The 26844-nt window shown below is 45.5% G+C and overlaps 1 protein-coding gene across 2 annotated transcripts in view; it reads left to right on the forward strand.

Annotated features, from left to right (window-relative positions):
• The window catches only part of ANO7 (anoctamin 7), a 1967083-nt gene that overhangs the window by 240341 nt on the left and 1699898 nt on the right, over nucleotides 1–26844 (forward strand). For both annotated transcript variants that reach the window (XM_069618104.1, XM_069618105.1), the window contains exon 2: nucleotides 6987–7149. In XM_069618104.1, coding sequence (XP_069474205.1) covers nucleotides 7027–7149 — 123 coding nt within the window. In that variant the 5' untranslated portion in view covers nucleotides 6987–7026. The remainder of the gene's footprint in view (nucleotides 1–6986; nucleotides 7150–26844) is intronic.

The raw sequence follows: 26844 nt of genomic DNA on the forward strand, positions 1-26844 counted from the left end.
ATTTGTCTAGTTTCCTTTTGCGTGGCCTGCTCAAAGGCAGCGAAGTTACAGGCCAGGGTTACTGTTTATGTGATATTAGTGAACATGGTGCTCCAGCCGCTGCTGTATGGGGCACACAGGTATGTATGATACAAGTGTACACCTCATCCCCTGACACGGCTTTTACCCAGGGCTAAATGTAACTGTCCTAAAATGAGTGCTCTAAAGGCCTAGTGAGTACCTGGCTGGCCTCCGTGGGTTATTCTGGATCCGTTTTGCTACAATGGTTCTGCAGTATTGCCTCCCACTTGCACCATTGCTGGTAGTGCTTTACATATAGTCCTTGTGTGTGAGCTTGTCCTGTCATAACATGTGCTATGCAGTGCTTGGTCTCCGCTTGATGGGAAACATCCACTGCTCTTGCTTGTTTTGCCTATTTTTTGAACAGCAAGAGCTGTATTTGTTCTCGGTGGAAGCAGAAGCGTGCATTGATGTCTCATGAGCGTGCACTTTTCGGTGTGAGGAATTCCGTGCTACAGTTTCTGTGAGGGCTGACTTTGCTTCAAGACACAAACTGGTTTCCCTCTCCCTGGCTAAACCTTTACCTGCATTGAGAATGGTATCCAGGTGTCTTCTGAGCTGATTGGTCCCACCAACTCAAAGGAAGAAGCCGTCCTTGAAGGAGCTTCTCTGTCAAATGGAGATCTGGCGATTCGGAGGTGCAGCAGGGCTTCACCGGGCAAACCAACGGTCCATTGGTTGCAGCAGCCGTCTTCTTCCACCTCGTCTTCGGTTCTTTCGTTCCAGTGGTCGACTCTGCCTTCCAGTCCTGGAGACTCGCCTTTTAAACAGTTTTCTCCCATTCATTCCAGCCTAGCTGTCACTCACCCAGTAGGGTGGCTGTCCTTGCCGGACAGCCAGCCAGCCAATCATGCCAGAGTGCATTTGGGTCTCCTAGGAGACCAAGCGCAGGGAGTTCCGGGCACCTCCCTCACTTTCTGCCCATCCCAGACACTCAGATGCCATGGGCGAACTTCAGTCCTGAAGCCCGCCAAAGGCTCACGAGCAAAGGGACCCAACCTGGTTTGGCGTGCAGTGTTAAACACCAGAAGGACCTTTCCACAAAGAAACGGCGAAAAAAGATGACCAGAGTCTGCTTTTACAGAGGGGTCTTCGGCGCCATATTGAAAATCATGGCAGCCCCGTTTTTTAGCTACCAGTGTTCGCGTGTGGGAAAAATCATGGTCGTTCGTTATAAAACCACTGCCACCAGCCATTTCAATAGGGAAGGGTAGCTTTTGACAGCTACAAGAGTGTTTAGACATAGGGGATACTAAGTAACCCCTCCAACACTTTGTAGGAAGATAGTTTGTGCTGGGTCTATGAATTTAAAGAGACTAGTAAAGTCAATTTAACTTTACATTCTCTGGGGAACAGTAGTTCATCCCTGAGAAGGTATTTAAACCTTGGGAAGTCCAAAGAACACCCCTGTGACACTGCACTGATGGTGCTGTGTGACACAACAATAAAAAAGATTATGCCTATGGAGTTATCTAAAACTCCTTAACCAAAGAACACAAGAGTAAAACCCATATAAAAATACACAAGAGAGTGGGAAAAAAAGCTCCCGTTCTCTCCAGGGAAAAAAACAAGTCCTCAAAAGCCAGTAAAGGTACTCGGGGTCTCTAAGGTGAAGGGAATAAGGTTTCTGAGAATTCTCCCTAACATATACCCATGGGACAATATATTCGGATTGCGACACCTTCATCCAATGGGGTTTGATGCGAGCCATATTGGGCTTTCTGCATTGGTCTTCCCAAGATAAGTTATTTTGTGTCACTGTTGATGGATCAGTGCAGTGTCATGATTCCTTCCTACAAGGTACACCCCTGGTTCCTTCTCAGGTTTGTAGCTTAGTGGCTGACTGTGTTGGGCTGCGTGGTTTGACATCTCTCCTGCTGTCATGATCTCTGCTTCCAAAAGATCAGGACTTGCCCGACTCCCTTGGAAGCAGACCCATAACCCCGGTGCCGAGTGCCAGCCAGTCCCAATTGGGACCTTTTGGACCCTGTCCTGGCGCCAGTGGCACCAGGCTCATAAAGATGCCCAGTCCCAGCGCTGGAAGCGCCGGGCTCATAATGCTTGGGTGGACTTACCTGCAGCAGACCATGCTGCTTACTTACCTGCCAGTTGAACCCCTGATCCTCTTCTGTTTGGGACTACTTTTCCTGTTGGGTGGGGCAGGAGCCACTCCCTAGGTTCAGAACACTGGAACTCTTCTGGAAAGCAGGAACTCTTTTCTTACCTAGGCGTGGCTGTGGAAGGAGACACCTAAGCACTACAGGAGGCTATTTAAACCACACCCGATGGATGAATCTTGCTTTGCGTTATTCTGCATTCTCTGCAGCAGAACGCTCATCGTGTCTTCTGCTTCTGATCCTGGGCCTAAGGGAACAAAGGCTTACCATCCTGGAATCCAGTCTTCAGCAGCACCTGTAAAGACAAAGAAAGAACAGGTTAGCACTACGGTCTTCAGTGGCAGCGCATCTCTTACCTGGTCCATCGGCTGTCACCAACGCCTCGCGCTGCATTCTGGCATCTGAAAGACAAAGGCTTACCTACTCTTCGCATGCTCCGGAAGTCTTCGCACTGCATTCCGGCATCTGAAAGACAAAAGCTTACCAGCTCTTTGCACGCTCCGGAGGCCTTCGGCGCTGCATCCCGCATCTGAAAGACAAAAGAAGGTGCGTTTAAAGACATTGGGCAACTTTATTACTCACGTGCCATTACTCCTTCCCACGCCGAATCCAGTGGGTATTCCAGCACCCTTCAGCTTCTCTAAAGCTCCGAACTTGTACCTGCAAGATAAAAGGGACAGTTAGTGCGCATCGTGAAGCAGGCTACAAGCGCTTACTTACGTGCTTCCAGGCGCTTCTATTCCTCACGCGGGTTCGATCCTCAACTTTCATCGGCCCGCCATCCGCCATCGCCGGAACCCTGCAAAACAAGAGATATCATTACAAAAGACTTTTAAGACATTTGAAGTGCCCAGAACTTACCGTTCGTGCAGTTAACGACGGACAGCAGTCCTCTGAGGTCAAGAGGCCTGCACCCTTATCCAGTGAAGAAACTGGTTACGGCACCCTGCCCCGAGGCAGATGGAGAGCTCGGCGTTCACTTACCTAAGGTGAGGGCGTTAACCTTTGGGGTTCTACAGGAGAAGAGAAAGGGAAGAGGAGAGAGGCACCCAATAACCCCAGTTCATTAATCCCATATTTTCTATCTGCAGACATCTTACTCTTCGAGTCAGACATACAGTGCACAGAGGTCCAGCCCAAAGAGCCAACCGTGTGTTACACATCACCTTTGAAGATACGGCATTCACCCAGTCAAGACCGGTGCCTCTGCGGGAATCAGGTGAGCGTTACACCTGCTTCACCCACAGTAGTTTCCGTATGGAGTGATCAAAGCCCCTCTTCCATTGTATTTTCTGCCCTAGTTTGTGCTTTTATTATTCGTTGTTTGACCATTAGGCAGAGTACTGTGGTTTGCATTGCCATCAAAAGTAAACTTGCATAGGGAATGCTCCCTTTGTAGAGAAACGAGTGCAAATCTACGGGTATGGCACTAAAACAGGAATATACAAGCTATTTAAGCCGTGGGTTTGGCTTTACCACATGACTGTGGGTGTTATTACTGAATATTGAGTGATTACCCTGGAGATAGATGCTTGCTAGCCACAATTAAAGGACACACTATGCCATTATGTGGCAGACTGTGCTTTCAATGATATAAATGGCTTTCTCAGTGGCTGTGTATTTTGTGTCTGCTTTCAGAATACAGTGGATGCGTCATGCTGTTCTGATATAATACATTTTTTTCTACAGCTGCTTGATTTCTGGCCTTATAGATTTGTTTTCTTGTATCATCCTTTCGTTCATCTCAACCAGCCTTGGGTTCACAGGGCTATGGAAAGGTTTTTGCATAAGGTTTGATATGCCTGGTTTTTCCTGGTAAGTGTATGGCTTGGGTTGTAGTGTGTTCTGCTACGGCCGCTTTCCATGGTGCGCAAGTTGAGGCCTTCAAGACAGCCTTCGGAACAGCACAGGCATTCTGAACAGCCTTTGTGGATGGTCACTTGGGCAGCTATTCACTTGGAGTCTGGTGACATTTCCAGTTGATGACCAGTGGGAAGGATCTCTGAAGCACTGACCATGGTCACATGTAGCAATGAGCAGAGATGGCACCTTTAGGTGGCGGCCCTGTTTCCAGGATACAGTTGATGGGAGGAATGAGTGTTCCTTCCTCTTAGGTGGAGAGGTTTGGTTGTCCTTTCACTTATTGTGGGGGCTGTGTGGCTGTGAGGTCTGCCTTTGTGACTTCCCTTTAGGTATCTCCTTGGTGCCGTTCTGTACTATGTGTTTGCAAGCATGCAGGTTAATGCCATGTTGCTTTGTTACACCTAAATTGTGTCCTATGCAGCGGACATTCGGCAGTGTATTTTCTAAGGCAAAACTGGAAGGTGTTCCCTTGATGGAACATTTTGAGGCAGACGCTTGGGCCTCTCCCACAGTGTTTGTGTTCTTTGCAGATTTCACATAAGGGAGCTATATGGAGGTTCCCTAAACCTGCTGGTTTGTAAATAACTGCTGTTTGATCTTACTGTGGTAGTTGTTTGTTGAGTCAAACAGATAATGTCTGGTCCTATTAGTTCAAGTTGAGCTCAATCCTGGACAAGAACCAAGGTTGTGGACAAGGAGGAGGAGACAAGATAATAATGCCTTGATTACTTACAAGTACTCACCAATACTTGTGCTTTGAACTAATATCGGGCTTGTCACATGCAGGATGGGGAGAGGGAAGACCAGGTATATATAGCCTGGGGCAGAGGTACAAATAGAAAAAAAGATTCAAAGGACTTAGAGGAATGATGATTACTGATAGGTAATCGGGGGATTACATGTGTGTATTGTCTGGCTTACATTGTATTCAAACAGCAACTAAGTGAGGGTTACCTGACTGCTTCAAGAGTTGGGTACAAAGCCAAGTCGCATGCACGAGTAATGACTGGGGTGCATCTTCTGTGGAGCACATGATCTTCAGTTTGAACATTCAGTGCACGTCTCCCACCCACTCTAATCATCTGAATGAAAGTACGTGATTGTAGGGACCTGAGCTGGAAGATGTTGCAATCGCAACAGGTGCACGTTCAAGCTCATGAAAGCCAACATTACACAGAGAGCAGGCAGGTGGCTTTCCATGCCCTTCACTTCGCATCTTACCTGCCCTCTCACCCTGTATCGCAGGGCTTGGCAAAGTCTGAAACTGAACAATGCACCTGTTCCCTGGAAGTTTTTGATTTATCTGAAGTGGAGTACTCCTCACAGCGCTGCAAAATTAACCACAACTTTAAACAGATTTTAGATTTGAACGCCCACGGGTTTCATTTCAAGTGGGCAAGCATGCATTGAAGAAGGGGTACCTTGCAATGGCGGCAAAGTATGTGTATGCATTTTGTACTTTTACGTATTTCTCTTTTTGCTCTGGAACAAAGGAGTGGGTCGAATGGCTATGAGTGGAGCAAATTTGTATGGGCCGGGCATATAATGGTAGGCGTGGTCTAATTTGGTGGGCGGGACATAGCTATGTCGGCCAGTGTTTAAGGGGGCCCACATCGGGAGCGTTACGCCACTGTACCGGGGGACTCACAAATTAGGCAAAAAGCAGTAATAAGGGAAATCTTCCTTGATGGTGCCCCTGAGAAATGACTTGGAAAGGGCAAAACACAAGAACGTGTCCCCTTCCCGAACATGGCTCTTTTGAATCTTGTGAAAGCCTCTCAAACAGGACTCCCATAGGGGTGTGCTTCAGAGGAACAGCTGCAGCTTACTGTCCCCCTGATGCACTGAAGGAGTAAGAGCAGGATCCAGAGGTTCCTAATGCCGCGACCCCTCACTGCGGTTGCTGCCCACAGCGCCCATTCTGTGGATTCCCTCGCATGTCACTGTGGTGCACTGGTGAAGAACAGCATTTGCTCTTTGTGACCAAAAGGCCTTTAACGCACTTTTCATTTTCACATATATTATGGCTGCGCCCGCTGGTATCAGGATCCATATTTTAAATATTTTGACAGCTTTGACTTTAGAACTGTTTCTATGTAGCCCATAAATCATGCTGCGCACGGGGATTTCTTTTGAAAGAAGAGATTCAGCAGAATCTTGAAACTTCTAGTGATGGACCTTCTGTACAGAAAGCATTTGCTTGGTCCTTTGCGGGGGCGGGGGAATGCAAGAAACTGGTCCATAGCCAGGGTTGGAATCACCTTGTATATACAAGGTACATCTGTTGCGGCATGATGATAATGCCATAACATATGCTAAATATGGCATGGCATAATTTATAAAGCGGGGCTGCTGGATCATACCCGTTGTAAAAGGTTGTCGGTTTAAATACACACCTGGACTCAAAGTATTATTTTCTGTCTCATTTATTTACCTTGCATTAGTAACCCCTGTAAGGAGTATGTTGTCTGCTGGTTTAGATAATCCCTGTTACCACCAGGGTTTTCCCAATATGTTCCCGGTAGAGCAGTTGGGTGGAGGCACTCCATTATCACATGATTGCATGAATCATACCTTCACTCCGGTGGTCTACACTGGCGGACATTCTATTCTCCCTACTTTTGTTACCTCACAGGTTTCACACCATTCATCATTCCTGAGCTGCCCAGGAAAAAGGAGCACTACTGGAATAGCTTATAGTGCTGACGTCCAAGACTCTGATATATTTGCAAATTGTCTGGTGCAGTACTAAAGCAGTTCACAAGTCTTTGGGGTTGAGATGCATCCTCAATTCTCCTACGTGGGTTTCCAGTATCTGTGTAGCTTGTGATGTAGGATGCTATGGGTTTGGGATGCCTGGCATTGAGTTTTGCGGGGCTCAGCCCCAGGCTGTGAAGTGGCATTGGAATTCTATGGCTAAAAGAACTGCTCTCTCGTTTAATGCAGGACAGAGTTGCCAGAGACGAGACAAATCCTCCTGTAAGTTATGAAGTTGCGAAAGATAGTTGGTGGAAGTGATGCTGCTGGCTTGATCCAGGAAGAGGAGCCCTCTAGCGGGAGCTACTACGGGAGCATTGAGAATGACTCGCACACTATCTTGATGACCAAGGTAGGCATTCGACTAAATGTTGGGTTAGGGGTTGGGGGGGTGGGGTTAAGATGCTCTTCATGAGAAGAGGTGTTTTCTAATTCCATTCCATCAATCCATTTGCTTTTTACCCACTCAGATCCAAAAAAGAATTCTGTACGATGTAGAGTAGGTTACTATACGGTTTTTGGCCCACCAATGTACAAAGGTTTTCTTGTTGATTAGCAGGCCTTGCACATTCTTAGAAATCCACTCACTCCTTTGTGACGGGTGACAAAATCATTATCTGTGCATTCTGTAAAATGGTGTATGTCACTATAAGTTAACTTTCTATTTGGTGCCATGCTGCCCCACAAAACCCAGCCATACACAGTGAAAGGTTTGTTTGCCATTTACTGCTAACACAGTTTGTTTTCATTAAATGTCAAATAAAAGTTTCAAGCATCCCCCTACTCACCAGCAAGGTTTAGTACCATGCAAATGGTACGACTCCCATACTCCCCCCATCATAAACGCTCCTCGCCACTGCGATTTCGTTAGTACGTTTTGTGATCCCTGAATAGTGAATACCGGTTATATCATAAGATCGAATCTTTGTTTCCCCATAAGCTAACATACAACAACACTTTTGTAATGTATTGTTAGTACAGTTATAAGCAAGAAAGAAACTATAAATGTATAACATTTCTAAACGTGAACTTGTTCAAATTGGCATTCTAAATCGAATGGCAGATCAGACTAACCACTTTCATCTCCTTGACTTCCAACTGCTGAACATTATTTAATTTATGTAGTACATTTTTACTACTTTTTAAAAACATTTTTGAAGTAACGACATCAAGCACTGTTGTAGAATATTTTTTTTCAAAACATGTTTTTTCTTTTGGCATGGGTGGGTGTAATCCTTATTTCACTTTAAAATTTGTCAGGATAAGACAATCTGTATATTTTCTGAGCTAACAATATCATCTGAGTCGCTTATGTGATGAAACCTGGGGAGTCATCTCAGATCCCCAGCCAAAGATCTACTCCTATCTGGCCAGGGGATGGCAGCCACTACCTGATCTTGACCCTAGGGGAGGTATTATGAGGGAGGGTCACATGGGATGAGACGGCTGAAAAGAATATCATTCATAGCTCATATACACATTTAACCTCTCTTGTCTCTGATGTTTTTGTTGTAAACAAAAATCCAAACAATATTGTTTTAGAAGGCTTACATCTCCTATGGACTCCAACTCCCATACAGCCTCTGGGTCGAGGAAGAGGACTAAGGAGTTGATGTGGATTGAAGGAAACACCACGCTGACTAGTTGTTACAATTAAGCTTAGCTGCGCAGGACATTTAAAAATGGCTTACAACTTTATTTGTATTTGTTAATTTATAGCAGCGTGAACAGGCCATAGGCTTCTAGGTGCTAGTTACAGGTAGAGAAAACCGAAGTCAATAGGCGGCGGACAGTGGGGGAGGAGAGTCAGTTGAACAATAGTGTTTTAAGATGCTTTCTGAAAACATTGTAAGAGGGTTCTGCACGCAGGTGAAAGGGTAGCTTGTTCCCGAGAGACAGTGCCCGGACTGGGAAGCTGGTGCCCCCCCCAAACCCCACTTTGGCACGATTGAACCTTGGGGTGACGAGGCGGTGGCTGTAGGCAGCCATAGTGGGTCTTTCTGAGGTGTTCTTTCTTAGATTGGCAGCGAGGTAGCCTGGAGCATTTTTCGAGCGACAACAGTGAGTAAGGGATAGGATTTTGAAAGCGATTCTATCCTTAACTGAAAGCCAGTGGGCTGATCTCTTGGTTGGATTTGTCTACTGGCTTTAATTGTGAACACTTTTTATCCATCTATATAAAACTGAAAATGGGTTTGTGTGTTTGTATGTTCCTCGTACAATTCTTCAACGTTCCACCAATCTGCAGAAAATCTTGCACAGTTACCTGTTGGGACACTCTGGACAGCACTGGCTACATTAAATGTGGACACCCCAACCCGTTCCCTGGATTTCCGCCCCTGCACACATGAGACAGTTGCCTGGAAGTGGAGAAACATCAAGGTGGTTGTAGAATGACCAGATAGAGCCCATTGTATGCATCTGGATGTGAAAAGCAAAACTTTAAGGTCACAAAAAATACATTTCAAAGCACTAGGACGCACCGTTTCTCAGATATTTGCACCGCATTGCGCAAAACATGAACGTGCTCATAGAAGGACTTGACAAAAATAATTTCAAGCATCTTGACACGAAAAACAAAACTCAAAGGTCCCTATGGGAGCCGGAAAACCATGCTTCAAGACCCTAGGACGCACAGTTTCAGAGATAGCTGCACTGCAACGCACTGCACCATGCCGGGGTGAGGCGACAGGTGGGGAGATTGAACAGAAGGCCCCATTATGCTGCAACATGCCAACTATCACCTCCCCTCCACGTCTGCTCTGGGGGGGTATTATGTTAGCCAGCCACATGCAACCATTCTCAGTGCATTCAACTTCATAGTGCAAAGCACATCAAACGATAAGCGACTCAGAACAGGGATCTACTGGATCATTGATTGTCAAAAAGTGAGGAGAGTCTTATGTCTGTCTACAGAACCCAAGTGAGGGTTAGCTATGTTTTGGACACAAGGACCGTTTGCACAAATTTGACGAGATGCAGACTGATGCTTAGTTTTAGTTTCCTAGGCAGGGAAACTCTCTTTAGCATACGGACAGAAAAGCCTTTATCAAACCCCTTTATTGTAATAAAGATGTCTAATGTTGAAAACATTACAACTTTTCTGCCTTTCACGACCCATCTTCGCAAACTAGTGGCTCACTGTGAATTTCACAAATGAGGAAGCCATCTGACTCGGGATCATCATCCGCAATCCGAAAGAAACTGCTAAGAGAGCCCCTTCCTGTTGCCACCATATAATTAATGGCAAGAACAAAAGCTGGAGCTTAGGCACAAACCACTCAGATTCAGGCAGAGGCAAGCATGTCTGTAAAGTGTCCCATGAGATGAGGAGCAGGTATCTGAGCAACACAGATCCAAGAAGATGCAGTTTGAGAGGACGATGTTACAGATGCAGCCTACCATTCCTGCATGGTGAAGGGTCCCGCGCTAGAACAAAGGTGCAGTAACAGCGGAAGAGAAAATCACCTGCCCAGTGTATGCAGTTCACTACAGAGAACGGCAACCAGAAATTTCACACCACCGAAACAAGATATTCGTAACTATGGACCTATCTCAGCAAGAAGGGACATAAATGCAAGGAGGAATCTGGTGAGCCACATGTGACAGGTCACAGGCGGGGCCCTGTCGCCTACACCATCTTGCTCTGATAGGAGAAATTACTACGCATACATGATGACGGACCTCATGGACACTCCTGCGACAGCGACTGATGTCAATCTACTAGTGGGGGATCACCTAATTTGTCATAGACCTAGGTGCAAGGCTCAACATTATGTGCATATCTGAGTTAAAAACAATGATTCCTTCACCATTGCTGACAATAATGGAATTGAGTGTTTCAGTGGGCAGCCAAGGGACCAGTAATCAATCACGGAAAATTCTGCATGGCTCTCCAATACAAAGAAAAGAAAATAGCGACAAAAATTCACGTCCTCCAGGGCGAAGTACTGGGAAGGAACCTATTGGGATGGACAAAAGCTATAGTGATGAACCTTGCAGCCATGATGTACAACATGCAGAGTGCACATCCAATAACGCAACAGTTTCTTGCTCTATTGAAAGGGTTAGGATGGCTCAAAGGAGACCCGTTGGTATAACACATTGAGTCTGTCACTCCAGTGGTGCAACACTCAAGGTGGCTACCGATTTGATATTGAACCATAAGTAGAGAAGGAACTACAGTGTTTGATAACTAATAACATTATTGAATCAGCATCTTGTCCTCCCTCAAATAGTGGCGGTCCCGAAGAAAGGCATGGTAATTGAGATTAGGCTGTGCATTGACATGAAGCAGGCCTATAAAGCCAATGGACGCGAGAGACATCCAGGAATGCACCTGGAGCAAAAATCTTCTCGAAGCTCAATCCAAACAAGGGCTACCATCAGATCAAACTGGGTGAGCGTTCCAAATACATCAACACATTTGCCACGCACCTGGGTTGATTTCATTACAAAAGGCTAGGTTTTGGCATCTTGTCAGCTGCCGACATATTTCAGGAAAGCATATGCCGAGTGATCGGACATGTGCATCACTGTTTCAATTACAGTGACAATACCCTGGTGTTCGTGTCCACAATTGAGCCACATGATCAACCGCTAGGACAGGTGTGTGTAGCACTGCAGGAGACAAGCTTGACACGCAATTGGGAGAAATTTCCATGTCACAAGTCGCATCTGAAGGTCTTTGACCATATTTTCTCTGAAAAGGGGATAACTGTGGATCCAGGAAAGGTGAAAGGTATCTCCGAGGTTTTCGGCTCCTGGAGATGTGAGCATTGTTCATTCATTCCCCAAAATGGCCAGGTTTTGGAGCTGATACATTAGACACTTTGCTACCACAAGCTCGCCATTGAGATACCTCACCAAAGCAATTCCATTAGATAAAAAATGACATTGCATCAGCGGTTCACATGGCCTACTTCGATCCATCATTAGAAACAGAACTGACGGTGGACACCAGCCCCATGGGAGTAGGAGCGATTATCATGCAACACAAACCAGGGAGAGAGTCCCCAGGAACGGCCATTGGCTACGCCAGTAGAAGTCTCTCAGATACAGAAAGATGCTATTCACAACTGGCAAAGGAGGTACTGGTCATCGAGGAGTGGTGGCCACCAAACAGCAGATCAGAGACACTGGACCTCATTATGGACCGAGTGGTAACCCTGCCGGTGCTACTGGCGGGTTGCCGCCGGACCCGTAAATTTTTACCGGCACCTGACTTCCGGCCACCGGGGGATTACAACTCAGCGCCCGTAAAATGTAAGTCCCCATTCCCATAGAGTCACATAGGACTCTATGGGAGTGGGGACACAGAAGCACCAGCATGTTGCTAACAGTGCCAGTGCTTCTGTGACCGGTCTGCTTACCGTGGCCGCTGTGCCCGGCAGGGTCAGACCTGTCGGGCACAGCGGCTCCAGCAGGCAAACTCAGAATGTGGCAGTCCGGCACCCTTGTTACCAGACCACCGCTATTGTAATGAGGCCCACTATGTCAAATCACTTCGTGGACAGAAAGACCGGAACCTCTTTGGAAAGCGGAGTTGCCTGAGACAGTGTGGGGTCAATTGGCTGTTGATTTCTTTGGACCATTAACAGGGTGAAAATACTGGCTTGTGGTCATAGACGAATACTCCCACTTCCTAGTGGTGCAGATGGTGTAATCTGTGTCCGCCAGAACAATAATACCCGAATTGGACAATATCTCCTCAGCATGGGGCATCCGAGAAGCACTCAAATACAACAATGGATCTCCACACAGTAGTGCAGAGTTGGTTCGATTCATGCAGTACATGGGAATTGGGTACAGGATGGTAACTCTATGATGGCCCCAGGCCAATAGCATGATCAAAAGGTTCATGGGCAGTGTGAGAAACCTGAAGGTGTCTCCCTAGCTAGTCCTCGGGGATCTGTCATCAAGGTGGCCAGGACACAGCCATCACTATTTGATACACTTCCTGGGGGTGGACTAGTGAGAGAGGATCACCTGGGTGGGTGGGGGGGCCCTCAGTGAGTGGGACACAGATGGGTGAGACGTGGTATCCCCCTTCCTTTAACACCTTTTCCCCATCCACTTACGTAGGACATTCCAAACCACTGCCCCCCCCCCTTTGGAACACAAACACTTCCACACAACACAAAGGACAACGGACTAACACTAGAGCCGTTTACCTGACATGTCCCAATACAAGGGACAGGCAAAGTCAGGTAGTTGATTAGAATCACTCGCACCTGACGGCCCTTTCCCTTCCCCATAGAGATAAAAGGTGGAGCTAGAGAGCACAGGGCGAGTACAGCAGACCGCAAGAGGAGACTGCTACCACGCGGCAGTTCAAGAGAAGGAGAAAGGCGGCAGGAAGCAAAAGGGTGGCAAGGAGAGAAGTGACCTTGCCCTTTTCATCCCAGACACACGGAACCTTCATGGAAGAGAGCAGAAGACCGCAAACAATAGCACACGTTTTTTGCAGCAGATGTCACGGTTTTTCACAGCCGGTGAGTTGAAGGGAGAGTGGATGAGAACCAGGCTGTGTTGAATGATAATCGCAGAAGTGTCAAGTTTGAATCATGTGCAAAAAACTTGAATTGAACTGTTGAAAGCATGAAGGGGAGACCAGCTACAGAGGGAAAGCAGCACCCCATGGGTGCTAACTCGAGATACTCTGGTTGAACCCCATATGAGAGAAACTACAAGTACCAGAAGGCTGTAGGAAGTCCAGCAAAATAGGTCAAGGTGGTCATACGTGAGGTCAAGCAAATTCCCTGTGCAATCGAAAGACTTTGATGTACAATCTGATAAAGGAAAGAAAGGAAAGTGAATCCCGCAGTAAGAAGAAACAAGGGAAACGAGTCCCAAGAAACCATGTGTTTGAAACTGTGATAAACCATTGAGAAGGGTCAATACCCAGAAAAGGGGGGCCCAAGGGGTGAAGCCATCACCCAGCGAACATTGGAAACTAACCTCTTCTTGTTTTGTTTTTGAACACATCAGGCCCTCGAAGACAAGAAGACTTTCAAAGGAAACGCGACTTGGCCATCGACGGTCCTGAGAGCTGCCATTAGAACTGTCATCTCGTGCTGGAGAAGCCAGAGAATTGCTGTGCTCCAAGCTTCAACCTTACACCATGCTCAAAACGTAGGGAAGGGAGACCCAAGCTATAGCATCCTGACATATTATTTGAGAACACTTCTTTCTTTTTTTGAGAACTATCCCAAATCCTTTTCTTGTATTATTTGCAAAGTTTGGCAATATGTTTCTTAGTATAGGCCCTTTTGATTTGACATGACTCCACTAGGACTGCCTTATTTTTCATTTAATGGTTGACGTTTGGTCCCATCTTAGATTTAGGCTTAGATTAGGCATTTTTCCAACCTGCATACAGCATTTAATTGTTCAATAAACACCCTTGAACTGTGATCACTTGTCTGTTTTACTTGTTGTCACCATGAGTTCCTCACATATGGTGTCAGACGTAGGATGTCACTCAATTGAAACAAATTGGGGAACCCTACAATTTCAAAAGCTTAGTCAGAGAGCTTCCAACCCTTCCATTGCCACCAAGGAATCAATAGAGTTTGATATTTATAGCAGTAGGGAAGCTGTTATTCCACCTGGGGAAAGAAGAATGATTCTGACGGATTTCGTTTTATTCACCCTCTGGGGTGTTACATAAGATTAGCCCCAAAATCTGGCCTAGCAAGGAAGTTCAGGATAGACGTTTTAGCGGGCGATATTGATTCTGACTCCTGAGGACACGTGAAGGTTCTCTTACAGAATTATGGCTTAGTGCCTTTTGAGGTATGTCAGGGGAGACCAAATTGCACAGGGAATTTTGGAGAGAGCTCCATTCCCTCAATTCCAAGAAAGTAAACCAGATGAAACAGACAGAGGTATCCTGGGCTTTGGAGAAGCTGATAAATGCCCTACCATCGAAGAAAGGAAAGTAGAGGAACCCACCATCCATCCAGACCTAGCCGTTTCACAGCGAAATGATCCACCCATTGCTGAATCTTTTTTACAAGAAATTCCTGAAGAAGCCTTAGAGAAGGGAAGTCCCTTTTTCTTCCTAAAACCAGGATTACTTAACAGAAAAGAAACCTCCCCTGAAGGGTTAATAAAAACTCAACTAGTAATACCTAAAAGTCACTGAAGGTTTGTGCTAGAGATCGCGCATTCCCATCTCGCGGGAGAACATTTGGGCCAAGCTAAAACCCAGGTGCATATTAGTGGACAGTTTTACTGGCGGGGTATCCACGCTGACATGAAAACCTTCATAAAAACATACGAGATATGTCAAAAGACCAACCCACACGTTCCATTACCTGCCCCTCTGAACACGTTGCCAATTATAGAAGTCCCCTTCTCACGAATTGGCATGGACATAATAGGGCCTCTGGAAAATTCTAAATTGGGTAACCAGTATGTCATGGTGATCGTGGATTATGCGACCCGATACCCTGAGGCATTCCTAATGTGAAATAATACCAGTCAGCAAACCCGGAAACATATTCTACCATATTTCTCTAGGGTTGGCTTTCCCAAAGAAATACTAACAGATCAGGGTTCAAATTTTATGAGTAAGCTTATGGGTGAAGTTAAAGAGATACTCAATTTTACCACCTTGCGAACTTCTGTGTACCATCCCCAAACCAATGGTCTAGTAGAAAGATTTAATAAAACCTAGAAACGAATTCTACGAAAATTAGTAGACAAGTATGGAAAGAACTGGGCCTGAATGATCCCATGGGCACTATTTGCTGTGAAAAATACCCCCAAAGCTTCCACAGGTTTCTCTCCCTTTGAGCTACTCTATGGAAGAGAACTGAGAGATGTCCAGGACATGCTCAGGGAAACCTTCTAAGAACACAAGGAGGTCCACATTCCAATATCTCAAACTGCCACTAGAATGTGAGAACACATGAAATTAGATGGGACTTAGTTTGTACTCACATGGGAAAGGTTCAAAGCCACTAAAAGGGCAGTTACGACAAAAAGGTAAATTTAAGATCTTTCTCTATTGAACAGAAAGTACTAGTCCTCGTACCCACCTCAGAAAACAAACGTGTCTCCAAGTGGTACATATCTTATGAGATAGTACAAAGAACGTGCACGTATAAGATGTCCCAGCCACACCGAAAACAGAAAGTCCGCTTATATCACATTAACCTCCTAAGAGTGGAAAGAAAACCCATCAGCCACCCATGCCAAAGTTCTAGCCTGCCTGGTTCCCCAAGACATACATAACTTTGACTTAATTCCACCTGAGTTATCTAGCCAACAACGAGAAGATCTAAAGGAGGTAATAGTTTAATTCCCTGAAGTACATATCATTATATTCGAACACCTAAAGGCAAAGTAGTTCACCTAAAACCTTATCGTCTACCAGAGGTGCGTAAACAGGTAGTGATCGAGGAAGTCAGCAAAATGTTGAAGGCTAATATCATGTAACCTTCCTCAAGTCCATGGTCCGCTCCTATCGTGTTAGTCAATAAGCACGACCGGTCGTGGAGATTCTGCATCGACTTCCGTCAAGTGAATGCCATATCGGACTTCGATGCCTATCCCATGCCACGCATCGATAACCTAATTGATAAACTAGGAACAACCACCTATCTATCTACCCTAGATCTAACAAAAGGATACTGCCAAGACGGGCATGATAAGGAAAAAAACTGCGTTTTCAACACCCCTAGAGTTATTCCAGTTTAAAGTCCTCCCTTTAGGCCTACATGGTGCGCCAGCCACGTTCCAACGTCTTTTGGATAACATCCTACAACCCTATTTGGATTTTTGTGGGGCTTACATTGACGATATCATTTATAGTAAGACCTTGGAAGACCATCTTTTCCATCTTTATACCATCATGAAAGTCCTTAGGAATGCTGGTCTAACTGCAAATTCAGCTAAATGCTGATTAGCGCAATCCGCAGTGAAATATCTTGGCTTCTTAGTAGGGAACGGAATGGTACAGCACAGCACCAACATGAAAAAGTAAAAGCCGTCTTGGATACTCCAACTCCCAAGACCAAAAGAGACCTTAGAGCTTTCCTTGGGTTAATAGGATATTACCGTAGGTTTATCCCAATAATTCAGATAAAACGGCACGGTTGACAGATAACCTTAAAAATGCTGAACCCCAGAAACTTTAGGGGAGCGAGGAAGACAAGGTATGCTATAACATCTCGAAGCAAACACTATGCCAAAACCCAATCCTAAAGGTAGTCGACTTCTCAAAGGAGTTTGTGTTACAGACGGACTCCTCCTTACAGGATTAGGAGCCGGACTGTCCTAAATTGCGACAGACTAGAACACCCCATACTATACACCAGTCACAAGTTATTCCTGCACATGGACTGCGGTCACCCACGGCGTTCCAGCCACAAAGCGCTTTGAGGCCATACAGCACAATACAATACAAGGAAGGGCTATTAGTATGCAGATATTCCCTCAGTGAGGCACCAGTCGTCTTAAACTAAAGGCCATGTCACAAATGTGCTTTTGCTAGAATACTAGCCAAAGACAGACACCAGGCTGTGAATGTATCCCTGACCTGTTTTACCCTGCTTTCAGCTTTCTGGTGTGGGGCAGGCAGTATGCGTGGGGAATAATGAAGTTTAGGGTGGAGCTCAGGTTATGCACCCTCATTAAAACCAGAGAAATAACCCACTGTAGTTTGCATTAGGTAAAAAAGAAAAATATTAAAATGGGCTTTTATATCATGCTTCATGCCGGAGTGCAGCTTCGCAGCACGGGACCGGATATTGAACTTATGATGCTCACTGTTGTCTTGCTTCCATGTCAAGCTCGTATCCCCTTAGCTATCCTACTGGCCCATCTAAATTATAATCTATGTACTACACAGCTGCATCTGGGGAGGTTGGGGTGGGCTGGTGATGGGTAGCCACCAGGAGCGCCAACGCATCTTCAGCTAGCCATGAAATCACCCATAAAATCCCCATGAGAAAAGGGGTATGACAAACAGCACCAATGTAAGCTACTTGGTTCTTTGCATAAAGTCAAAGATCATTTTGGGAACATAAGAAATGCACATTTTTATATATGACATATCTGTGACAGTGATTTCAAGCCTCCAACCTTTCTGAGCACGTAAAACAAACTGGCCGTCCTACTTATATAATTTATGTTAATACCCTAACAATAAAGTGACTGCAAACTATGAGTCTTGTATGCTCACATACGAGAGAGTTATCCTTTGGGAGCCAGGAGTTGGGTATCTTGCTTTAGCAAGCAGATGGCTTCCCTCAATTTAATTATTTCACAGCGTGTTGATCTCCCTGTCTCTTCAGCAAATTATTTGTGCTGACTTATAGGCTCTTGATGGTGAATTTGCCCTGTGTGCTTACTTGAAGGGGGAAACTGAGGGAGCCCTGGCAGCGCCCTAGTTCGAGGACACTTTATAAAGTCTGATGGGGCTTTTTCCCAGATCGCTTAAAGCCCTTGATTCAAGGCAGGCGACAGAAAAGTAAGGTTCAAGGCAACAAGACTACAGGATAGGAAAGCAGGTACTAGAAATTAGGACAAACTTAATAAGGCACTATTACCATGCCCCCGAATTAAGGGATTAGAACAAGGTAACTGTGTAAAGGAACTGGAAACTAGCTAACTTCGATCTGTAGGAGGGGACTGTAACAAATTCAGGTCGTTTGTCACCTCTCCCCAAGGGGGAGCCACCCACTTTGGGCCTGGGGTGATGAGCATGCTAGGCTTAACACCCGATATGTGACGGGGTAAGCAAGATCCCTTTTGGAGGTGACTCAACTTCAGTCAATATCCCAACCCCCCAGACCCTAACACTGTTATGGGCTATGCAGCAGCTAATGTGTAGGATAATCCTGTAACCCCTTTTCTAGTGGCTGACTGCTTCTGACCCAAACCTTAACCAGTACTCCCCAAAGACAGTGGAGAGATGAAGGGATCACCCTCTAGGGGGAGCATCATTTAAGGAGCCAATAAGGAGGACGATTGCAACGCAGCATACATAGGAGATGTGGCAGGTAGGAGAGGACGAACAGCAGATGCAGCTTCCCGACAGCCTATATGCACTACGTGAGTGCAGCCAGATCCCAGGACTTTAACAGGGACTGCTCATTGTGGCCACAAGAAAGGAGCACCTCAGAAGGCTGAGGTGCCAGAGGAGAAGCAGAATATAGAGCCTGTCATCAAGCAAGCAGGAAAGACGAGTGAGTCCTCGGGTGGATGAGGGGGCAGAGAGTCCAGTTGATGAGTCGCATAAGCAGCTCTGCTGTAAGAGAAGAGCTGGAAGGACTACACACCTCTCCCAGGAAGCAGTGGTCGCCAGGAACAAGTACACAGTGGCTTCAGAGGATCAGGGGGAGGATGACAAGGAGAGAGAGAAAGAGAAAAGCTCGGAGTGTGTAAAGAAAAGATTATCTCGAGAATGGGGAGCAACGGAGAAAGAAAACCAAGAGTGGGGCAAAAGAGCCCCAGAGCGGGGATCGAACGGAGAAGCCCCAGAGCGGGGAGCACGAGAGCTGGGAACCCCGGATTGGGGGAAGAACAGAGAAGCTGCAGAATAGTAACTAAGGCATAGAAAAACCCCATGGTGGGCAGAGACCTGGGAAACCCTCAAGTGGGAAGTAAGAAAGAGGCAAATCCAAGAGTGGGGAAGGAACGGCAGTGACCCGGAGTAGGGAGCAAGAAAGAGTTCAGCTTAAGGGTGGGGTGTGGAAAAGAGCACAGCCCTAGAATTGGGAAAGGAGGAAAGAACCCCAGAATAAGGGGAGCCTCAGAGTGGGGAGGTAGAGTTTGAGAGAACCCCAGACTGAGTGGGAGCAAGAAAGATGCAAGAGACTGAAGTCTCCCCAAAAGGGAGAAGGCCTGTGAGACTTAACAATTTGAAGGAGAAGCCAGGAAAAACCTACTTTGAGTTCTATGACTGCACTCCATCATTACACAAACTCTACATAACCTGGAACTGTAAACATAGGCAAGAGTCTAGGATAAGGAGACACAAGGGGTAGGGGTCAGAAGCCACCAACCATCCCTTTCATTGGGTGATGTCCTAGAGTGTCTTTTAGTTGTATTTATAGTTCCCTTTTTAGATGTAGGAACTAGGTCAGAATAGGATTCTAGACTGAGGACTTCATTTATGTAAGACACACTAGCGGAGCACCCTTTTACTTGTTCCTTTTAATAGTAGGACTTAGGTGCTGATGCTTAGGGAAAGTATAGGCCTTTTTACATTAAAGAAAGAATAAAAGCTTTCGAAGATCATGCCTCCTTGTCTGTCTCCTGATTCTCACCTACCACAGGGCTTAGTCTAGGTATCTGAAGCAAGTTATAGAATGTGAGTGGAAATAGGAAAGCAGAAACATAGGCCTGTAAGCTAGAAGTAGGGGGTAAGGAGCAAACAGAAGAAAGGGAAACAAGTTGATTATGCAGAATTAAAGTTGAGATCATACAGATCAAATATATTTGCAAAAGGTCAGAACAAGAAGGAGAGGTTGAGTCTGCAAGAACACATGGAAATTAAAAAGCACTGGACACTGCTGTATCACAGCATGAGGAGCAGAGGTATGAGACTGCAGGAACACAGCACAAGGAGAATGAACTGGAGGCAGCTGGGACACAGCGCAAGAGAAGGGAGCAAAGAGACTTGCCGAAGGCAGCGTGGAGAAGGGTCAGGAAAAATGTGGCAAGGCAACACAGGAGGAATCAATCACTGGCAAGGTACACTGCATGAAGATCAGCAAGGCAGACAGCAATTCGAAATAGGTTTGAGCTGCAAGAGGCTCAACACTCAATGCACGAATAAGGAGCTTCAGGGTGAGGCAACATATAAGCAGTGCAAGAAGGGAAGAATCCCAACATGCTGTCATACAGTTGGGATGAAAACAATGAATCTGCTGGTATGGTCAAACTCAGTGTCTGGCATGGACGCTAGGAGAGGATCTAGTAATGATGAATTCCTGGAATATCTGTATAAAAATTCAAACGCAGTAATTGCCACAGCATTCTGAGTATAACAAACATTTATAATATGCTTTCCTTCTTCTGTTCTGGAAGACATCTATGTACTTGCAAGTAAAGAAGGTTTCTGGTTTAGGTTGCTAGGTTTTATGGGTATCTTGGAGGTGAATTATAGATATTGTATTACATGTGTTTTGAAATACAGGTTTGTGCAACGAAAGGTTGCATTGTGAAGCAGGGTAATATATAAAAAAAAATGATTTTATTTTTTTTATTGTGATATGGTTTAAGAACATAAACCTTTCACACAATGACATATAAATGAGAGGAAAAGAAAGATTGATTACTTACCCCTTGTTCAACGAAAACCCAAGCAAATCAGTTAATCAAAGACCCTCAATTGCCCTTGTCAGACATGTAAGTAGATATTTCTGCATTGTATCTGCATTGAGCCAGTATTAAGGAGACATTTTCCCACCACATTAGGCGGACCCAAAAAAGATGAGCTGGAAAAAACGGTACCTTGTGTAATGTATTTTTGAAGTGGAGAGTTCTAACTTTTGCAAAAAAAAGAGCAGTCCAGTAGCAAGTGTTTAAGACACTCTAAAACAGACAGCTTACAAAATCTGCAGTTCAGCGGTCATCATGTGTTTTGTCCTTCCTGCCAGTCGTTCCAAGGTAGAGAATTGGTTTAGACGGAAATGCAGGTAGAGCGTTCGAAATTTGTTGCAAGGAAACAGATGAACATACTGAGGCAGGGTGTTTCTCTTCCTGGCAAACACAGCATAATCCTTATAGGTTTTATAGGACCCCAAATCTTCAACTGTCTCTAGCCAGACCATAGAGGACAGTTCCTTTTTTTTCCCCCCCTGGTCTGTTGGCCAGTTCTTCTGATGATGATTGAATTTTGTAGAGCAGATCGGCCATCTTCATCTTAAAGCCAGTGAGAGATTCTGACGAATTCAGAACTTTAATCTTCCCCAAATCAATGTTGAGAGAGTTTGGTGGGGGCCTGAGCGTTTTTGCAAAGTTAGAGAGTTGTCTCTAGAGGACTCTATAGCATAGTGAGGTGAGACCCAACTCATGCCTTATTACCGAATTAGGTATAGAATTTGGCAATCAAAGTCTCCTTCCAAATGAAGCCTTGAAGAATGTTTAAGTAAGGGCCTAAGTCAAGCTGTGTAATGTCCAGACCATACTGTGAAGTTGGTTCTACCATCGCCATTAAAATCTGATGAGAGGGAGTAATGAATATTTGCACAATTGACTGTAAAGCCTTTTAAGTTGTTTGACCATACACTATATTTTCTCTCCCAAGATGTTCTGCCATTTAGACTTTGACGAGAGATTAGACACGGTGTAGCCTAAATATCTAATACTGGCGACCCTTACCAGTCTCTGCTCACCCACCCGCCAGTACATTGTTTTAGGTTGTTTCTTGGTGGTATATATGACCGCCTTCGTTTTTTTCTCCCCCTTTTACCATACGGTTGTGGTTGGTTGCATATTCAAAAAAGGACTCCAGCTTTTCCTGAAGACGCAAGGGTTTTTGATCAAAAAATGTTAGGTCATCAGCAAACGCCAACCAATTTAATCTGAAATGACCAAGTTTCACAGGGTAGTGTCTGTCAGGTGACCAAAGCATATTCATGTCTGATACATAAATGTTAAAAAGAGCAGGGGCCAGGACACAACCCTGTTTAAGGCCCACACCGGTTTGAACTAGGCCAGATACCATGACCTCCCTAGTCTTAGTCTACGCTTGGTACAGTTGGGCAAGGCAATCAGCAGTTGAATCAGCTTCAAAGGCACTCCCCAGTCAGACATTTTGTTCCAAAGCAGCTCTCTGTTTACCCTATCAAAGGCAGTACTTCTATCTAAGGATGTTATGTAAATGGTGCCTAACGGACCTTTTTTTAGGGCAGCAGAGAGATGCGCCACGGTAGTGACATTCAGTGTCGTACCCATTTGTGACCTCAAAACCCACCTGGAATCTGGAAATGATACTGAGATGTGAGGACCATGTATTGAGGTCTATCAAAATAAGGGATGAAAACATTTTACTAGAAGCATCCAGTAAGGCAAATGGTCTGGAATTTGTTGGGTCATTAAAGTCACCCTTTTTGTGAATAGGGACTATAATAGATTCATACCACGTAGGGGTGGGTGTGGGGAGTAAGTTCATGTGTTTAAAAAATGGATTTTAAAGAGTGTCATCAGAGGTTCTAGGCTAGCCTCAGGGTTACACTTGATGACCCAGGGGCAAGGCCATCAGGACTCAGAGCCCTGGATGCCTTGGCTTTCATAATAGGTCAGAGGGTGTCATCTTTGTTCCAAATGTATGCTACTTCAACAATAGGGCCAATGATGTTCGGGTTTATCTGTATGGCCTTGGTGGGTGAGGCATATCTATCAGTAAAGAAGTTTTTCCAGCTTTGCTCAGTGATAGTCTCGGGAGGATAGCTCAAGGGCAACGCGCTCGCCTTAGAAGCAAGATTACGGGGAGCAGCTCAGGTTCAAACCCCGGGTCCGCTCTTAGATACCCCTGCGTATTAAATGTGTCATAAATAACCAATTATAAAAAATTATAGAGGACATCATTAAGGCCAGCCTCCCCCCCACTTTGTTATTAGTACGAGACCAAAAGTCGGCATTGTTGCCAAGAACAAGTTTGTCTAGCATGTTCTGAACATCATTATTGAACATCTGAATTTTTAACGACTTGATGTAATTTGTGTGTCTCTGTAGTATGAGCCGTTTTGATCGTAGGTTTCAGGTGCAAGTTTTAGCGGTCCCAATTTTCTCAATGTTCCTCTCTAGGTTCTTTGCTTCAGCGTAGTTGGTCTACTCTTAGACACAGCAATCTTCAGACACTGTTGCATGGTACGGTTGAAGTTGGAAGCAATTCATTGATTCAATGCTCTTGTGTCACTTGGTATATGCCAGTTCAAAGTCTATTTTAACACTTTCAGAAAACTCCTGCAAGCAGCGTTGTTCCATTTTACAGTACAGCCAGTCCTAGACGGCACAATCATGGCCGTGGTCGGGTAGCAGGTAAGCCTCTAAACTGGAAGCCTTAGGCCCTAGGAAAGTATTGCATGATCACTCAAATTGATGGTAGTAATTGTTATTGGACTGCACACAGCGTTTAGAACATGGGAAGCATATACATGATCCAGTCCATCCCCAGCAGAGCAAGAGCTCTGGCTGAGCCCACACGGGTTGCAGGAGCAGCTCCCCTTCCAACCTTTACCCTGCTAGATGCAAGGTAAGCCTCTGGGCACCATGTCCAGTTGCCCCCAGGCCCTCGCACGATCGCGCGGCATCCTGCCGCTTATTCACTTTTATTTCTGATGCAGAAGTGAAAAGCATTAGAATCATCTACGTTCGTCGCTCAACGAAGTTTCCTGCCCGTTTGGATGCACCGGAGCGTTTTGGCCATTGATATGCACGTGGCAGACCCCCTTCCAAGATGGCCGCTCTGCATCATGCAACCATCATTCCCATGAGGCAACAGACCCTGTTCTGATTTGATTGGCCGTATCCTTAAAGCCAATCCCTACTCGCCGGTAGGCGAGCCCCGGCCCTCAGAAGAAGGCTGAGGAAAAAGGCTGCTGACCGAGCGTGCCGTCCTGCATGCTGCTCCAGGTCCTTGAGCTCTGCCTTTTTGCACTTTGTACTCTGGTAACCTGGATCACCTGACAATTGACTCTACCAACCCCTATATGGTGAGACCGAATGTACCCTCATGAATATGTACCCTTTTACCCCCTCAATGCCAGTGTTTAAAACATCCTTGTCATGCCTCCTATTATGTTGCCTTGCTATTTTATACACGCCCATATTACAACCTGCCCTTATTAATAATAAATAACCTGTCCAAGTTCCTTTTGTTCATGGCGCGATTCCATACATGTCTGTACCCCATGCCCGTACCTCTTGAAAACTGTACCTGCATACTGATTTGCTCAGCATACTCTGCTATATTGTCCTACTCTGCTCGGCATGTGCATACTGCCCTAGTCTGTAACTGTACTCCGTGCCACCTAAATGTAATGGCATTTTGTGCTATTCAGTGTAATTGCATTTTAGCCATTCCTAGTCGGAATTGTACCTGAATGCTAATTCGTGACGTCTACTCTCTGTGCCACTTAGTGCACTTGCATTCTAGTCTTCCCCTGTCGGATCTAAACTAGAACGTGATTTAGCAGCAACTGCTCTCTGCGCTACGTTATTGAAACCGCATCTAGCCTATCCCTACTGGAACTGCATCATAACACTATTTTAGCTGAAACTGCACTTTATGCCTTTTTGCTGAAACTTCACCTTGTTCTAACTATTGAATCTGCATTTTAGTCCCTCCCTGCTGGAACGATACTAGAACTGCTCTAGAACGTGACCTAGCGCCCACTGCATTCTGTGCTACTTTAGTGCCACAACTTAATAGCCCTTGCTTGTTGGAACTGCATCATGATACTACTTTTAGCCGATACTGCACCTTACACCAATTTAGTTGAAACTGCATCCTGCGCTAACTAGCGAAACAGCTTTCTGGCTCCTCCTTGTTGGAACTATATTAGAACGTGACATAGCGGCAACTGTTTTCTATGCTACTTTAGTGAAATTGCATTCTAGCCCCCTGCCCTGTTAGCTCCTCCTGGGCACCACTCCATACCGTGACTTAACCTACTTGCGGTCTCACTTATGCGCTTAGCCATTATGCACTGGCATAACCTGTCCTCAATCAATCACTCCTATCTACCACCATTCCTCAAGCTATTTGCATTAGCAGTGGCATCCACTCTCTACCTCACCCTCCATACCGCATTTGCTCATAACCGCAGCACTGCCCGTCGACCAACCTTCGCTATCACACGACTACAATCATGGCCACTACCTCTCCCCTCACAAATTCATACATCGATAACCCCGCCCTATGGCTTCAACATTTCGCCACTAGATCTAATCTGAACCAACCATGCACGATCTCAGTGAGGAACTCCAGACTTGGCGTCAGGCTCACCCATGCCTTGCACCACCATATGACTGCCACTCGACACAAAAGCCACCTACAGCCAATTTCCAGGACTGTCATAACTCCACTCACACCTACCTTAGCCAAGAACCTCGATATGAACACCACATTGGCTCCCAAACTCCCAATCAAAGGGGCATTAATTAATGCAAGATCCCTTGCGGCTCATGCATTAGATGTGGCTGATCTTATCCTAACTCATGACCTCGATTTCATCACCATCACTGAAACTTGGCTACACGCTGCCTCAGGGCCTCTACTCTTTCTAGCTATCCCCACATGTTATAACATCATCAGACATGACCGCAATACAAACCAATCCAAAGGAGGTGGCATTGCCATCATCCATAAAAACTCCATAAACTTCCGTATCTCCTCTGCGCACCAAATCTCATCGGCAGAAGTGTTGACAGCTAAACTTGCTCTTACCCCTAACCACACCATTACACTACACCTAATATACAGGCCCCAAGGGCCTCTATCTACCTTCTCTGAAGATTTAGCCAACATTCTGACAGACAACACTAACATCAATTCTCAAATTATAGCACTAGGTGATTTCAACTTGGGTCTATCTGACACCAGTGATACTGCTGCCCATGTTATTAACAATATGCTCACTAACCTAGGCTTTACTCAGCACATTAATAAACCTACACATTCCAAGGGCAGAATCCTTGATTGGATAGCTGACCTTAACTGTGAAATTAGTGTGGAATCCAACCAACCTTGTGCTTGGACTGACCACCATCTAATCACCTTTAACATTCCAGCTCATACTATTAGTACAACTTTAGATGTCGCACCTGCAATTTCCACTAGAAATAAGCGTGACATAACTTGTGAAAAACTCCTCCCGCTTATCCTACTGGTTCTCAACGAACAGGCACTCTCATGCACCGACCCAAATGTTCTGGTCGACACCTTCAATCAGACTATGCTAAAAGCCCTTAACCACATTGCCCCCTCTAAACAGAGAAAACCTAAACCTAGAGCTCACCTTAACTGCTGGTTTACACCCCAGTTTACAACTCTACGCAAAGAAAAACAAAGCTCTGAAGA

Source organism: Ambystoma mexicanum, chromosome 10, assembly GCF_040938575.1.
Source record: "Ambystoma mexicanum isolate Mex_15411 chromosome 10, UKY_AmexF1_1, whole genome shotgun sequence".
In the NCBI taxonomy this organism is placed as follows: domain Eukaryota; kingdom Metazoa; phylum Chordata; class Amphibia; order Caudata; family Ambystomatidae; genus Ambystoma; species Ambystoma mexicanum.